General features: G+C 42.5%; 1 protein-coding gene across 1 annotated transcript in view; it reads left to right on the forward strand.

The window, feature by feature from the left end:
* Positions 1-15768, forward strand: part of RPAP1 (RNA polymerase II associated protein 1) — a 36300-nt gene extending 20532 nt beyond the window's left edge. The window contains exons 14-24 of the mRNA XM_009573210.1: positions 879-1036; positions 2380-2559; positions 3341-3542; positions 5479-5588; positions 7457-7652; positions 8590-8739; positions 9219-9361; positions 10649-11453; positions 13582-13758; positions 14447-14503; positions 15294-15768. Of these exons, the coding sequence (XP_009571505.1) occupies positions 879-1036; positions 2380-2559; positions 3341-3542; positions 5479-5588; positions 7457-7652; positions 8590-8739; positions 9219-9361; positions 10649-11453; positions 13582-13758; positions 14447-14503; positions 15294-15449 (2334 nt within the window). The 3' untranslated portion in view covers positions 15450-15768. The remainder of the gene's footprint in view (positions 1-878; positions 1037-2379; positions 2560-3340; positions 3543-5478; positions 5589-7456; positions 7653-8589; positions 8740-9218; positions 9362-10648; positions 11454-13581; positions 13759-14446; positions 14504-15293) is intronic.
* Positions 15769-16926: the final 1158 nt, after the last annotated feature.

Here is a 16926-nt window from a genome sequence, read left to right on the forward strand (position 1 = left end):
TCTCTAAAGCATTTGAATTTTAAATTATCTGTAATATGTCCTTGTGTTATGAAAAAGACATAGTAATCTCATTTGTTTAGACAGAGCACACACGAGTTTTTATATGTGTGGGAGAAGGAAAGAGAAGCTCTTTTTTTATGGTTAAGCAAAAATACCCAGTTGTTGGGGAGGATAAAAATTATTTCTAGAGACCTGCAAATGAGTCATGTCATGCTTAATTCAATACTAAAATAACTTCAGAACATTTCCAAGGCATCAAAATTCTATAATCTTATAAAGGTAATAGTCAGGAGGTACCCTTTTTATAAAATAAACACTGAATCATAGAAAGATTTAGGTTGTAGGGCCTCTGAAAGCCATTTAGAGCGACCTCCCAAAAAGAGTATTGGCATCAGTTCAGTACTTCTGTGTACAGTGTTTTCCGTAAGATATATATTTACATGTAATTTTGACTAATAGAGTTCTATTTATGATTACTTAAAGAAGGATAATTATATATTTTTTAAAAATCTGTTAAATGCTGCGGAGAGCATCCAAAACAAGAGCATGTGTGGGCTAGACAAACCTCCCTCAGGAATGATTTAGGTGTAGTTGATTTGTGTTGGGAATGGATTAGGTAACACCTAGGCATCCCTTCCAGAAATACTTCTCTCTTAATAGCCATTGACCATTTATTGATCCTTTGTAGTATGCCCCTTAAGATTACACAAGATAAAGAGAGATTTGAACAGTGCAAGAGGAGTTTAGAATGAACTGAATTGAAATCTGCAGCTCTTTTGGTGTGTCAGACTAATGAGGTAATGATGCATGCAACTGTTGTCTCTTATCCCTTTGTCTTTTTGTTGTTCGTTCTTTTCTTTTTTGTTGTTGTTTTACAGCTTAACAAATTTGAAATGAAAAGTCGGTTAAGTCGATTTATAGCTGAAGACCCGCTGGATCTGCTCCTGCCCAGGGAAGAAGCCATCAGGCTGAGCACCGAAGCCTTCCGGTTGTGGGCTGTGGCGGCTGGCTATGGTCAGGCCTGTGATCTCTACAGGTACAGCCCAAAGCTGGAGAAATGGGGGTGGAGGGCACCGCGGTGAAAATGGACATTCTGTTCTAGAGGGGCAAATATAGGGATCTCCAGGCTCAATCTCTACTCCTTTCAGGGAGTCTTATCTCCCTTTCTCTGGCCTCTTGCAGTAAAACTCACAGTTTCTAAAGGTTTTTGTGTTGAGTATTGTCTTTTTTCTGGTTGTTCTTTACCTCCTGTGTTTAGGCACTGGTATTTTGTTTCTCCTCTGTACTATGGGAGATCACCCTAACTTTTTAGAGCTGCATCTTTTTTCCCCTTGAAGGCATGAATAATCTGTGCTTGCGTGACATCAAGACACATAGTTTGCAGCACACCTAGGATTGAATCTGATGACCTAAAGACAGTCTGTGGGCAGCAATCACCAGCATGCATGCTAAGTGAGGCACACTGATGCAGACAAACTCTGCGTGCTGCATCGACTTTCAGCTCAGTACAAGTTCTTGTGCTTGACCATCAAGGTCTGCGCTGGGATAAGTCTGACCTACCTCAAGCATTGAATCTTCTTCCTGTAATTGCACTGACTTGGAAGCACAGAGATGGCTATGGATTTGCTCTGAAGAGGAGTAAAAGGGAGGCCAGTATTAAGTTTCAGAAGGGAGATTCTCTCTCTGCAACAGCATTTTGTGTTCTCCAGCCCAATCAGGTGTATTGGTTAATAAAGAGTAAAAACTGTATATAATTTTTTAGCACTGTAAATAACGTTGAGGAAAGGGACACAGAAGATTCCTTAAATTTGCATGATTATAACTGTGGATACTTTGGCTGAGAATTTGAGAACTAGGGAAACAAGAATAAAATAAAAGTAGTTTTTCCAAGAGATTGTGAGAATACTTGGAGGCAGAGTATTAGGTAGGTCCCATTCAGACGAATTTGGAATGACAGTATTCTTCCTTTGTCATCTTTTTTCCATGTATGTTTATTTTTATTATTTTGGTGGTGGTGATGGTTCTTATAATCTCATTTTATCAATCTTTATAAATATGTGATGGGACGGTGTAAAGAAGATAGAGCCAGGTTCTTCCAGTGGTATGAAGTGAAAGTACAAGAAGCAATGGGCACAAATGGAAATACAGGAAGTTTCACTTAAGTGTAAGAAAAAAATTTTTACTGTGGAGGCGATCAAACACTGGAGCAGGTTGCACAGGAAGATTGTGGACTCTGCTTCCTTGAAGATACTCAGAATCCAACTGAACGTGTTCCTGGGCAAACTTGCTCTAGCTGACCTGGCTTGAGCAGGGAGTTGAACTATAGATCATCTTCAGAGACCCCTTCCAACCTTATCTATTCTGTGATTCATACTATAGGGATCTCTACCCTGTGCTGGTGAGGATACTGCAGTCCCTGCCTGAATTGCTCAACACTTGCCGTGGGAAGAGCCCTATGATTGAGTTGTCTGTCCAGCGAGCTACGGCAGTAGTTACTTTGCTAATACACGTGACGCAAACAGCAGGCTACACAGCAGAGCTGCAGGCCAAGCTGAGCAGGTAAGCCTTCTCTGTCACCAGTTCTGTGTATCTGAGTAGTTGGCATCCTGTCTTCCCTCTCTTTGGTTTGGACACCTGGCTATCACCTTTTTTTCCTTCATTTTGGATGGTTTACTGTCCCACTTGTGAATGCCTGCATGGTGGGGTGTATTGCCTCTGACATAAGGTCAGAAGGGGTATCTAGTCTGACAGCTGTATAGCTGCTAGCCTGGTAAGAAGCAGGAGTAAAAATCTGCATTCAGCTATGGGCAGAAGGGCAGTGTTAGCCAAATGCCTTGCTGAAAGGAGCTAGGAACGTCCTTTGACCTTCCCATTGGGGAAAAGAAAGTAACCTCCCTGAGGTTTGGAGGAAAGAACCTCTCTGCAGAGACCAAGATGAGTCAGGATTAAGAGGTGGTTGGTTTTGATAGACATCAAAGCAGTATGGTTTGCTGAAGACACAGCTACTTTTTCTGGTGAAAAGCAAGAAACTCTTTACCTAAAGCTGGATACTGAGGTAGTGTATCCAGTAAAACTAGAGCATAGCTCAAGGACAGAGTAGTGCAGGTGAAGAAACTTCAGCTTCCATGAGTAGATTCTGCATTCGTCCTTTCTGCCAAAATTGATTTGGTCCGATCTGTGGGAATGTGCAAAGACTTTTTTTCCCCTAGTGGCTGTTGTCGGGTATCGCCTTCCAGACTACATGCAATTGGAAATCTTGCTATTCACAATGATGATTCAGAGAGAAAATTGTTTCTGAGGCATATTTGCTATCCTGTATCATTCTTCCATTGTGTTTCAGTAACAACTTAGAAGATAGTGAACAGATTCCACCTCCTCCAGTAACGTGGAATCAAGTGTCAAGCTTACAGCCCTTCCTTGAGACCAGTCTGAAAAAATTCCTCCAGGAGATATCCCAGACAGAAACATGGCAAACTCTCCAGCCTCTGACCACAACTTATGTGATCTACCTGGGAGTTTACTACAGTGCTTGCAGCCAACAGGTAAGGCCTGAAAATACAAGGTGTCTTTTCATCTCGCCAGCATCAGCTTGTGTATTACCTCTGAAAACCTGAACTTAGAGGCAATGCTGAAAAAGACAGACGTTAAGGCATCTAGCTGAGGACTAGATTTTGTTTACCACAGCTCACATCTAGGCTGAGTGGCATTTAGGGTCAGATAAGTCTGCTGATCCTTCACATTAGTAGTGCCAAATATCACTGTCTTCCTTTCTTCCTTTGGGCTCAGAGTCTCAGTCAAGGTATGTGGTAGTGCTGTGGCTGTTCTGATTTACTGCAGAGATCCAAAGCATGAAGCAAATATGACCTAATTTAGTTTGGTAGTCCTTTCTCCTTGTGGCCTAAATCAAGTTGCACGTTTTTGCATTTGCTGTGGTTTGAGAGCATACATGTGGACAGCTACACTACAGTAATCTGGTTGGAAGATTGAGCGTTGAGGGTCATGCCATATGAACTTTGGATAGGAAACAATAAAGGTAAATTTATTTGCTGCCCCGCTGACATTCAAGGTAAAATTCTGTAATCCAGTTACAGCTGTAGTATGTGACCATCTTTTAAAGTGAGTTTTCTGAAGGTGACACATCAGTGTGATGCTGTTGAAGAATAATGTCTTATGCTTTAGCTACCTTAAAGATTCATGTTCTAAAGATAAATGCAAGTTTCCTCTTTGCTGCCCAACTGACATGCCTGAGTTCTGACCTGGGAGAGCTGTCTTCAGGGTGTAGGGGTAATTTAATGGCTGTAGTTATTCACACTTCTGCAATTCCTCTGAAACTTGCCCAAAGCAACTGAATTTGTTAGTTGTGGCAGCGGTGGAAACCGCCAGTATCTTTCAAAGATGTCTTCTGTGCCCCAAAGGTTGGTAGTACCCTTCACATGCTGTCATTAGGTCCTGAGCGTTAGAGAATGAGGATAACCACTCCTTTTCAAACTTTATAGATATCCCAGAAGAGTGGCAAACAAAATAATTTCTTAAGCCCTTGAACTATGACATAAGATTTTTTATTTCCACTTAAAAAAAGTTCAATCATCTACCTGTGGTTAGCTAATCTAATTTAAAAAAAAAAAAAAAGTGCATGTAGCACATATGAGTGGACTAGTGCAAAAAAAAAAAAATCAACTTGTATAGTAACTAGATTAGTGTATACTGGGATCTTCTTGGAATATTTTTGTGAGATGACTAAGAACTAAGGTTCATCTTCATGTCGATTTTACTGATTTCTGGAGGGGGATTTCACCTGGGGGAAAATTAGATTTTACGTTATAGAAATGAGTATTTCTGTATCCTAAAGCAGCATTCTAATGAAGGGAAAGAACATTAAAATTTGCCAGCATGTTCCTTCAACCTGGAATATTGCTTACTAAGGTCGGAAGAATTTGGATGGTTCCCTAAAAGCCACAGATCCTCCTCTGTGCAGTGTTCATCCACAGTCATGCTTTGATGGGTAGGTCAATCACACTTTATACAGCTGATTTTTTTTTTTTTTAATAATTTTTTTTTTTTTTGAGACCCTCATGGTGCCACTCTGCTTTCTCAAGGTAATTCTGATCACCTTTGTGTTGTCTTAAAGTTAAATGGAAAGATCACACGTAGATGGTATGGGGAGGGGGGTTTAGCCACTTAGGGCAAGTTTTCATTTAGGAAATCTTGATCCCAAGGATCCCATTCCTTGCTTCCAGCCAATTAAGAAATCCCTGTGATGCATTTTAATACTTGAGTGCAAGCACACCTTGAGATGCCAGCTGTCAGCTTCCACACTACCAGCAGTGAGGCCAGCTCTCACCTAGAGCAGTACTCCATGTAGGTGATGTGGTCTGGCAAAAAGATAAATGCAGAGAAAGCAATTAAATCAATCTGTCTTTTTGCCCTCCCTGGAATGCCTTTATTCACCATCTTTTCCTGTCTTTGTGTCATCTGCAGCCATCAGTCAATCCAATCGACTGCTTAGAGGAACTGGAACGTTTGACGTCTGAGGTGCTGCAGCCCCTTCTCAGCCAGCCAGCCATACACAGCATGTGGGACCTGCTCAGGTAAAATGACTTCACTGCTAAGATGCTGCTGCCAGAAGCTAAGGGAGCTTTGTTTCTATACTGTACTGTGTGGCAGTTTTCCCTCTCCCATTTCTTTTCCCTGTACATATGTGCCCCATATGTGTCAATTAGAGTGCAGTAGGGCTCTGTCTACACCCTGCTTTGTCCTCTCTCCCCTCACAGCAAAAAGCATGGTGGCCGCAGAGGTTCTCCAGTTCCTCCTTTCCTAGTGGTGCTGCTGCAGGGTCTGCATCTCTGCCCTTCCATGTAGCTGTGTTTTTCGTATCAGTTTCAGATTGATTTTAGTCACTCTTGGCTTTGATTCTTCTTTGGTTTCACTCGTTTTTAAAAAAAAAAAAAAAGTAACATCAATTTGAGTCCCTCTTACATCGGGGAGGTGAGTGTGTGTGTGCATGTACCATTCACGTGCTCTGTGTGATGCTGCTTATATAATATAATTTAAACTAGACTGTCATCTTTAAGCTCCTGCAGAGCATCACTAAGGCTTTGAAAGCCCCTGCAAGAAAGTGAAAGGCCAGATATCCAAATGTCTGAAAGAACAGTTTGGTAACATAAGCTTTGTCTCTGGGAACTGCAGATATTCTGTCTTTCTGCTGTAGAGGGAGCCTCCCTACTAGCCTGTGATCAGCCCTCTGGAGAGGGGGAACTTAAAAGGCCTAAGCTGTAGTCAGGGAGACATCTGGCTGCTTCTGAGAACATCTGATATAAGAGACACTTGAAATCTTTGGTTTTAAGTGGTTATTTGAATGGTCACCATACAGTTTGGCCCATGTTCTTTCATGACTGAGAACTGAGGTCTGAAGCTTTTAGCACCAAATCTTCAACGCAAGGGCACTCATTAGACCCTTTTCTGCCTGTCCTTGAGGTCTGAAAACAATGGGTTTGGTCAGGCTGTAAAAGCTCATCAGCAAGAATTCTCTTAGGCTGTTTTTAACGCTGGCTGGTGAAAATGAAGAGTCAGCTAATCTCTGCCTTAATATTTTGACAATCTTGTCTAAACATTCTGGGCAGATTCGGACCAGGAGTTCAGGGTACTCTGTGAGCCCCAGATGTGTTCACGTGTCTTCTGCGTGGTAATGCCAGTGGAAAGAAGAGCAATGCATTTAAAGAATTAGTTCTTTGTCATAATGATATGGATCTTTGACAGGATTTGCTCTGTTGCCCCATTACCGTTGAGCAACATACCTATCGTCACTCTTCCTTGTAGTGGTCTTGCCTGTACAGACATGGTATGTCTAGTGTGGGCCCCGTAAGCAGTGCTGGTATGAAAAGTTCTAGTTTCGCCCATGGAGAGTGAGCGCACACACCAAGAGCGGTATGCACGGACACGTTCACATACATTAAAGCTAGGTTCTTTCTGAATAGACTTTAAAAATATGCATTTCGTGACTACATAAGGGGCAGCATTTTTGCAATGTCAATTTTAGATATAAGCTGGCTTTTTGGCTTTGCCTGCCAGTTTATTATTGAAATGTCTTGAGCGGGTGGGCAGCTTTTTTAGCCTCGTTTATGTATGTACACGGGGAAATGCGTATTTTTTTTTCTAATCAAAGGCCCAATGCTTTCAGATGTTTGACATCAGAGATGCGTCACTGCATCAGTATTTCTGCATGTCATGAACAATTTAGCTGAAAATTAGAATTCATGACAGCTCACTAGCATTAGCTTGTATGGCGACAGTGCTTACATGACCAACTGTGATACTAGGTTTTTTCTTGCACAGTCTTCGGGGCTTCCGTTTTATTGCAATGTGTGGCACAGTTCACATAGTAACATTCCTACAAGACAATTCTTCAGCAGTATGAGTGCTTTTGACCTGACCCCTCTGTCTTTATCTGTTCACACAGGCCATGTTCTGCTTTGTGCAACCCTTTGTCCTGTTCCCCAGCGCCAGAATCTGTCTTCAACATTGCATCTCTGAGTTGCACTGGAGGCAAACCTCCTCTGAGCCTGGTTGGCTCCAAGTCACCTTTCCCCTTCCTCACTGCCCTCCTATTCCTCATCAATAGCATCACTCATATTCACAAAGGCCTGACCAGCAAGGTGAGAATAGACTTTTTCACTGTAAGTTCTAGGTGAATGATTCTATGCTTGTGAGAGAGGTTAGTATTTGTATCTTCCCAGGCTTAAGAGTGATGTTAGTAGGACTATTAAAAAGGAATTGTTGTGTATTTTTATTTTAAAAATCTCAAAGTACTGTAGAGAGAAATACCCTCATTTTCAGAACAGGTGGGAGGAGGATCTGAAAAATATCTTCTGTCTTTGAATTCCAATATCCAGTTGACACTGGGAAGCTGGAATTACAGAGCAGGTGATGAATGATGATGATGCTTAAAGGATGGATTTATAAAGAACGTTGAGAAGGGTTAAATAACTGTTGTTTGGCTAAGCAAAATGGATAACAGTGTCAGAGGAGGAAAGGGATGGTTGAAGTATATATAACAAAGAAAAATGGGATAAAATTAAACAAGAGAATGAGTGCTACAGTGGCTGAAGAGGTTTCTTCCACTTTTGGTTGCCCTGAATGTTTAGAATGAGAGAGTCACGGAAGAGTGAAAACTCTGAAGAGGAAATGGCAGAGCCCTAGGGAGATGGAGTACCTAGCATAAGCTTTCACAAAACCTTCCTCTGTCATCTTGTGTTGAATTAGCTGACCGGTTACTAATAGCAATATCTGGACAGATGAGAGAAAAACTTCTTAAGCCACTGGCCAGCCTTCTGCCTTACAAAGCACTATGGAAAATGTAGGCAGTGACTATTGGTTACCGGTGGTGGGAATGGTCATGATGGATGCAGGTGAGACCTGAGGCAGAAAAACAGATATTTATCAGGCTATTTTTAAATATCCTTTTTGGAGTAGCCAACAGGAATTCTCGTGGGAGAAGGTTGCGGGTAGGCCTTGGAGAGGGCTATGTTTTACTTTCCTCCAAGCACAAGCTTTTCTTAGTAGTATTTGTCTCCACTTCTGATTCCTTTATAGTACAGCTCTGTGCTGGGCTTCAGAGGCTTGAAGGATTATCTGCATCAAAGCTGGCAGACCAGACCTCCCTCTGTAACGCCCTCATCTGCATGGATCCTGCGCCATGAATATCATCTGCAGTACTTTGTGTTAGCGTTGGCTCGGAGAATGGTATTGTTATTAGTCCTTTCATTTCTTTCACCCGAGGAATTGACTTCACCCTGGCCCCTCCAACTCATTGTGTCAGACTGGCAACTGGTCTTTGCATCCATGTACTTTCTCATATTTGACTTAGGTCTGGTGACTCTTCAGCTGTCTTTTAATGTCCCATTAGCAAATAATATCTTTACAGTTACTGATGTGGGCATTTAGATCCAAAATACTTTGGATGGCAAAATTATATTTTTGCCTGTCTTTGGGCTAGAGTGAGAACGAAGTTTTCATGTGTGCTGCTAAAAAAGATGTCTGACTATCTAAGACAATCAGGGGAAGCAGAAAGATCTTGATACGAATGCTGACAGTTCTTGCAGTCTGCCTCAGTCTCTCACTTTCCAGCAGGATCTATGTCTTGGCTGACCCTCCTGTCCTTGTTGATTGCCTTCTTGACAAATGATACAGTGCTTTTATCTGTTGTTTTGTTTCCTGTACAGGCAGGCACTTGTCCGGATTATGCCCCGCATGCCTCACTCCATCACTGTGTTGCCATGGCATTGCTAAGCCGTCTGTTGCCAGGGAGTGAGCATCTGGTTTATGAGGTCCTACTGGATCTTGCCTTTAATCCAGAGTTCCTTCCGTAAGCTTTGCATTTTTTCCTTTCTGTAGTTTGGTATATGGGAAAACTTGAGAAAATTGAAAAAGCACATGTTGGCACTGCAATTTTGTCATAATTTTGGGGCTTTAATAGGGCCCATATTCAAATTTGAGTTACTCATTGGCATATTCTCCAGTCACAAGGCCTTCTAATCAGACCAGCAGTGTGGTTGCAGATTTCTCTCCAATGTACCAATGCTGAGAAATGTGACCAGTTTCTTTTGATCTGCTCTGTGGCAAGAGTCCTGTAATTCCTGATAAAACTGGTTCTCACTAAGGCCCAGCATCTGCTGTCCTGAGAGTAGTGAGTCTAGAAAATACATGGGAATTTGACATAGCCTGAAAAGCCTATTAAATCTTTCTCAAACCCTTACTATATACAAGTTCTTACACAAATTTTTGCTGATTTGACAACTGTGATGTCTTCCACCTTACACTGGAAGAAATCATGAGCATCTCAAATGTGAAGCCTCTGATGTTTGGCGAAGAAAATGGTAGCAGTTTACCTTGTTCATCGCAGTCTCTCTGAAATTTGCCATGACGCATCTCTATAGGAGGTTGGACCAAGGTGCTCCAAGGAGATACTATAGTATTCCTGAAAGAAGGAAAGTTTGTGGGTGGATTTGTTTGGGTGTTGTTTTTTGGTTTTTTGTTTTGTTTTGGTTTTTTTTTTAAACAAATACCTGCTATAGAGCTACCATTTTGTGAGAATTTGGCAAGTAATCTGAGAATATGGTCAGTCTCTGGTCTGAGATCGTGGCACATGGGTTTGACAAACACTCCTCTACCCCCAGTTTCTAACTACCAGTCTGTATGGTTCCCCTGACCTTGCCACTGCCAGCTGCAAAGCTACTATTTCGAGAATTGTCTTATTGATTCATGTAGGCCTTGTATGATATGCGGTATTTCATCTCAGCACCCTGACAGCTGTGTTGGTAAGTAGACTGCTTCTCTGGACGAGGGGTTGCAGCCTCCACACCAGACTGCTGGCATTGTGTGGGGGTTTTTCATGGCAAGGCCTTAGTGTTGCTAACTCCAAATGTAGTTCTGTAAATTCCCTGTAAATACCAAGATGGCTGATGCTTTACAGGCACTCAGTATTACCATAGCTGAATGCTGTAGAAAGTATTGTGAGTGCTGTGCATATACTACTCTCCCTGATCCAGGAAGATTGTAGAGATGAATTTCTGTGGTGTTTTGTTTGTTTGGTGTTTTGGGGTTGGTTTTTTTGTTTGTTTGTTTCTTAAACTGATGTGTCTTTATCTTACAGTGAAGGGAAAGCTGGAGGGCCAGAAGCAGCTGACTTCTCTGATATCCTGCATCTGGGGACCAGTGCCAAACTGGCACAGCCTGGCTCTGCGGCAGCATTTTTTTCAAAGGCTACTCGTGGTGCCCTGCTGAGAGAATCATACCAGAATCTGCCTTTCATGCGCTCCTGCTACCTTTCTCATTTTGTCCACTTGCAGCCTACCCTTTTGCGTTCCCAAGCATCCTACCAAGGACGGAATTATCTCATCCAGTCAATGCTGCTTCCTGAGGTCAAAGGGCCCATCCTCCCTTCCGACTGGCCGTTCTTTCCGCTTATCAGCCTCTACAACAAAGTGACTAATGCAGAGACACGTGGGGCTGTACTGAACTCTCTCCCACTTGATCTCGTCAACACTGTGACCTGGAACCTGCAGTGGGTCTTGTTGCTGGAAACCTGGCGTGCTAAAACCCTTCAGAGCATCCCTGCTGCTGCCAAACTTGCACGGCTTATGTGTGTCTTCCTCACAGGTGGTGACCTTTTTCTAGAAGCACCGATCCACCGCTACACAGCTGCCCTTCTCTCTGTGTATTGCCAATCCAAGGCATTGGATTCACTGAACTTGGATGCTCCTCTCCCTGGTTTGGCTTCCTTCCACGATCTCTATATAAGTCTCCTAGAGCAGTTTGAAGGTGTCTCCTTTGGAGATCCACTCTTTGGAGTCTTTGTTCTTCTACCTCTACAGAAGCGTTTCAGCGTTCATCTACGTCTCTCTGTTTTTGGGGAGCACACAAGTATCCTGCGGGCACTGGGAGTGCCGCTCCAGCAGGTAATCCTGGCTTATGGTGGTTGCCTGTCACTGCCTATTTCTGGGTTACTGGGCTCTTGCCTGTGTTTCTCCAACCTTGATCTGGGCATCCTCCCAGCACTTCCCCTTCTTCCTCATCCCTCCTTGTCCAGTAGAATAATCATGCTTTCTTTGCTTAGAAGTTTTTCATTCTTCCTGAAGAAAGTTCAACACATGGAATGTAAAATAGAATAGGAATGTAGAACAATGTTCTTTTGATTTAGGGCTGTGACAGCAGTGTATACATTTTTCTCGTTTCTTTTTCTTTCTTTTTTTTCTTTTTTTTTTTTTTTTTTTTAAACAGCTTGATTGATTGTAAGTCTGAAGAACAGAGTCCAGTCCCTGTAGGTGCAGGCCCTTGTCACATAATCGTTTTCAGGAACCTGTTGAACTTTGTTTTGAGAGCAGATAGTGTGTATATGTGGAGGGTAGGAGCTGTGAAATTGTTCAGTCTTCAGTGGAAACTGTCCCACACCCTGCTTGGTTTAATGATTGAGAACCTCCTTCTAATTTATGGCCTGTATATATGTAGGGCTCCTCCATGTTCTTCTGCCAGCAATCACCTTTCCCTTAAATAAGTCTTTTCTCACCTTGGTGAGAACCTTTTCCTTGCCCAATGCGTGGACAAACAGTCATTTTCCCTCTCAACCATGCTTCCACATTTAGTTATACTGGAGTTGTGCTTTGCTGGGTAACTCAGTGAAATATTTGATCTGTCAAGTGCAGGACTGCATTTCTTTTGAACGAGCAGAGCACAAGAGATGGAATTTAGCTGGCTTTAAGTTCTATGTCAGTTGACAGACAATACCTGATCTAGCCTAAAGTTTGCTAATACAAAGACAACCTTTCAAAAATTTTTTTCCAAACCACTGTGAACCAGCAGTTTACATGGGATCAGTGGTTTCCATTGTGTGGTTGCAGCGCTTTTGCTCTGGTTGTAGTAGCCCTCCGGCCAGTTTTTCCATATCATTATGGCCAGATGAGCCTTTGTTTCTTAAACCAAGTAAGCCAAGATATTCTGACCTGCTTCTTATGATAAGCTCTCTGTTCTCTTGATGTTCCCAGTAGCCCTTCCTTGTCTCTATTCCAGTTCCACAAATATATGTAGGAACAGAGCTGAACACCGTATTCTAGATGAAAGCCTTGATTCTATGTCACGTGCTTTATCTTGTCTTGATCCCTCAACACCAGATCCCTCAGTACCATCAGAATTGTCGCATTACAACGGAGAACATTTCAAAGCAGATTGTTTTTCACGTGCTTAGAAATTTTTTAAACGCCGAATACTTTGAACAATGTTTTCATTGCTGTATTCCTTGAAAACAAACTATATGTTGGAAAATTTGAACAAGATCACTTGGGGACGTGTTGTTATTTGGGTTTTTTCCCTTTTTGTCTTAAGTCGAGTTAAAAATACCCTAGCGGGCAGTAGGAATATCCTAGCAGGCAGACTGCTTTTTGAGTTGAGTAAAATCAATGATTATCTTTAATCATGCAAAGAAGATGCTCCAAAGTGAAATATGTAATTTTAGCTCTAGAGAACTTATCTCAAAATTTAGAAGAATAAAAATTGGACTTCTGGAGAGGGGAGAAGCAAACAAAACCAAGTTGCTACTAAAAGCTTTTCTAACCTATTTTTCAAAGCTAGACAGCGAAGTCAGAAAATGTTGGAAACTTCGCTTGACAACAACATTAACTCTGGCACATATATCTGCTTTCCTTTTCTGGCTAAATGCATAGGTCAGTGTAAGCCTCTCTGGTACATTAGCAGGATGTGGTGCTGTTGAAAGTACTCTTGTCTCGTCACTTTGAAACCACGCTTCCTACCTGTGCCAAAAAGCAACTGCAGTGTTTTAACCAGTAAAACATCTCCCCTTAAAGCTGAAGAGGTCTTGAGGAGGCTTTGTCAAAGACATGACATGACACATTAGTCAATGTGGGCAGTAACAGCTCTGCTCCAAATGGGAGTTGGGCCAGCAAGGTGCATCGTGTTATATTGGAGTGCGTGCACAAACAGCTGGGGAAGGGCACCCTAAAGTCATGAACTTCCCCTCACTACTTAGACCCTGACAAAAATTGTAATGTTGCCTCTGGGTGGGTTTTTTTGCAGTTTCCTGTGCCTCTCGAGCGATACACTTCCCCTCCTGAGGATAACCTGAATCTCCTGCGACTCTACTTCCGAACACTGGTCACTGGCGCACTGCGCCACACCTGGTGCCCTGTTCTTTACGTGGTGGCTGTGGCTCATGTGAACAGCTTTATTTTCTCCCAAGACAGCACAACACAGGTAGGTAATGGATAGCAGAGGCTCAGGGCTGAAAGCTTTGGGTTTTGCATCTGCTCTTCCCAAGGTCCAGTGTGGCTTGTGGTGAATCACTGACCCTGGGCTTGAAAACAAAGATTGTAAGCAAATGTTTTCAGGACTGGTCAGCTGTTTGAGAATCCACATATGAGATGCGGACAGCAGCTCTTGTTCATTATACCCTAAAGCACTTGCATAAATGGTAGCCAATCCTACATAAACCTTCGAAGTCAGCAACTACGTGGGCTGTGGTACGGGGGGAAGAATGAAGCAGAGAGGATGAGGGAGCTGATCAGGCAGAGAGAGCTTTAATAGATTTAGCTTCTGCCTGGGGCAGTCTTAAGGTTCAGAGTACTCTTTCCTTTCACCTTGCTTGAATAATCAAGCAGAAACCCTCCCATGGCCTTGGGGCTTCTAGCAATGGTTACTTGAGCTAACGCTTCACCTCTGATCTACAGTTCTACATGAAAGTTGAGAAGTCAGCTGAGTTTCAGGTCAGGGGAGGGAGAAGGGAGGCAGGATCCAAGCAATACCATCTCAAGCCCTTTCTGATGGAACAAGCTGCTTTTTGGAGTATTGTCATAATGAGCAAAGCATCCTCCTGGAGTGCTGTATGCCCATGGGCAAAGGTTGCACTGCGCCATATTAAGCAAACTATATGTTTTGTTCCCAGGAGACTGATGCTGCTCGGAAAAGCATGCTGCGGAAGACATGGCTGCTAGTGGATGAGGTAGGATCTGTAAGGTTCAGTCTGTGCCACGGGGACTTAATTTTTTCAGACACAGTACTTCTACAGATTTACCTTTGGCTTTTGAAATTTGTGTTTAACTACCTTGCTAATTTGAGAATGAGAAGAGATTAGCAGCAGGATTTTTGACCTGCGATGGCTATAAATACTGTTATCCAGTTCTTGTAGTAATTGAACTCAGAGCACTGAGCCCATTGGAACCTAGATGAATCTCCTGTACTGTATTTCATGCCTCTTGCCCAAGCTGCATTATATCTGGATAGCGAGAGGTCCTAGAGAGATGATTCTAGCACAACTATCTATCTACTGTCTAGCACAACACACATCAGGAGTGATCTCCCTTAACTCTTAGTTGGATGCTTCCCCCGAAAAGAACAAAACAGGTGTAAGGGTTCTCTTTTTCTCAGCGAGCTTCCCGAAGTCTAACATTTGTGTGACAGAGCTGGGTCATTTGGCCCTCTATGTTTAGCGTCCAGGGTAAATTCTTAGATGCCACTCAAAACTGCATTTGGGCTTCTGGCAAGAAGTCGTTTTGAGGGGTTGTTGAGGAGACAGTGGAGTTGTGTTCAGAAGAGGAAATCTCATGCAAATCAAAAGTGAATTTTCTTGGAAGAAACTCACCTTTTATAGCTCTTCTATTGAAGATGCAATTAAATATGTTGGGCATGATGGAATTGTTCTATCTGGCAGGTCGCTATGTTGTGTTGGAGACAGTGTGGAAAAGATTAGATTCTTTTCAGACATGCTTAATGGCTGCTGTTTCTTTCTTTAGACCTTGAAAAAGCACCTACTCTACTACAGGCTGCTGAATGCAGAGAGCCCTTTGGGATTTGACCTTTATGAGCAGCTCCCTCCCATGAGACTAAAGTACCTGCAGATGGTGACACAGAAAGAAAATAAGGAGAATGCACCAGCGCTAGTCTCATAGCAAAACACTTGTGCAAGAAGAGGGCCAAGGGGAAGAATGGAAGAGCTCAGCTTATGCTTTACTGATGAAACTATGTGCACTTCAGACAGTTTCAGTGTCTTACCTGGACACTCTTGGCGTCTTTGCAAAGTGAAGCACTAGTAGAATGCTCCCAGCCCTGCAGAACAATACACATCATCTCAAGATATGGCAATATGTATGTGTGGCCTCTCCATGATGAATGCTGGAGCATTTTCCTCCATTCTCTTTCAGGTTGTTCTGCTTCTCCCGGAGAAGGTGAGAATGTGTCTGAGAGGCACAGGACTGTTGAATAAACTGAAGGAAGTGGAAAAGCTATTTTGTTCAGTCAGGCTAGAGATGGTGGGTTCTCTAGCCACAGATCTTTCCCTTGCCTTTTTTGTACCCTGAGTTTTGAATGGTCCTTTCCCCACACTATCCCCTGTGAATAAAATGACAATACAGGAGGGAAAAAGCTGATCCTGAGAGCTTTTTTTTTAAAATACGTATACAAGCAGTTTCTCCAGGACAGTGTTCTGTGCGCAATCAGTCACACAGATGTATTGTGTCAGACCTCTAAGAAATAATGTTTTCTAGTGCAGTGGTACAAACACTGGATATCCTCCCTTGGCTGTCTTTTGGATAGTCTCTAAACTGCTTTCTTTTCTCCCTTAATTTGATTACATGTATAACAAGATCAAAAATAATTTCTTTGCAGGGCAGGATGCTTGGCAGTAACCGTTCCCCATTAGAAGAAAAAAAAAAAACCAAACAAGTATCTGCTTGTTTAACTAGAATACGTATTGGTTGCCCTCTGAGAAGAGGGGAATGTAATTTAAATTTTGAAGCGGAGTTCCTAAGTTTAAAACTAATTTTAAAATGCATAATTTGATCCCACTTCTACATCCAAATTCTGTATTGCAGCCTCAGACACAAGGGCTACAAATATAGTGCCCTAAAAGGCTCATTACAAGTGCCCGGTCAAGTCCACAATTTACCGTAGGTGTGTTCTCACTGGATGTTTCATTTATATCCAATAATTTTTGCAGAACTATGGTCACTCTGGCAGGCTTTTGTTTGGAGAACTTAACTTTAACAAGTTTTGTTCATAAAAGTATTTCTTTTGTTTTGTTCTGGAAGGTACAGGGTGATGCCTAGCCTGAAGACCTAAGCTTCTCTCTGTACCTGTCAAACAGGCCAGGCTAGCTTCCCTGTATTAACCTTGCTCCAGTGAATGTCCTAATAAGAATGTGAAACACTGTTAATAGGCCAGCTTGTAATTGTTGAAATTGTTCCAGACAAGAAACAAATTCTGGCTAGCAACTTTATGGCTGTGGTGCTGTCTTTGCATTGGCAGTTTTCGAAGTGTACCAGTCCCCCTTAGGTTGCCAGAAAATACAGCGTTTCATCTTTTTCCCCCTTATTTCAGATAGGACATGGGCAGAACTGATGTTTCATTTTAATCTCTCTCTTCCCCCCC

The sequence above is a fragment of the Fulmarus glacialis genome, unplaced genomic scaffold (genome assembly GCF_000690835.1).
Source record: "Fulmarus glacialis isolate BGI_N327 unplaced genomic scaffold, ASM69083v1 scaffold44472, whole genome shotgun sequence".
In the NCBI taxonomy this organism is placed as follows: domain Eukaryota; kingdom Metazoa; phylum Chordata; class Aves; order Procellariiformes; family Procellariidae; genus Fulmarus; species Fulmarus glacialis.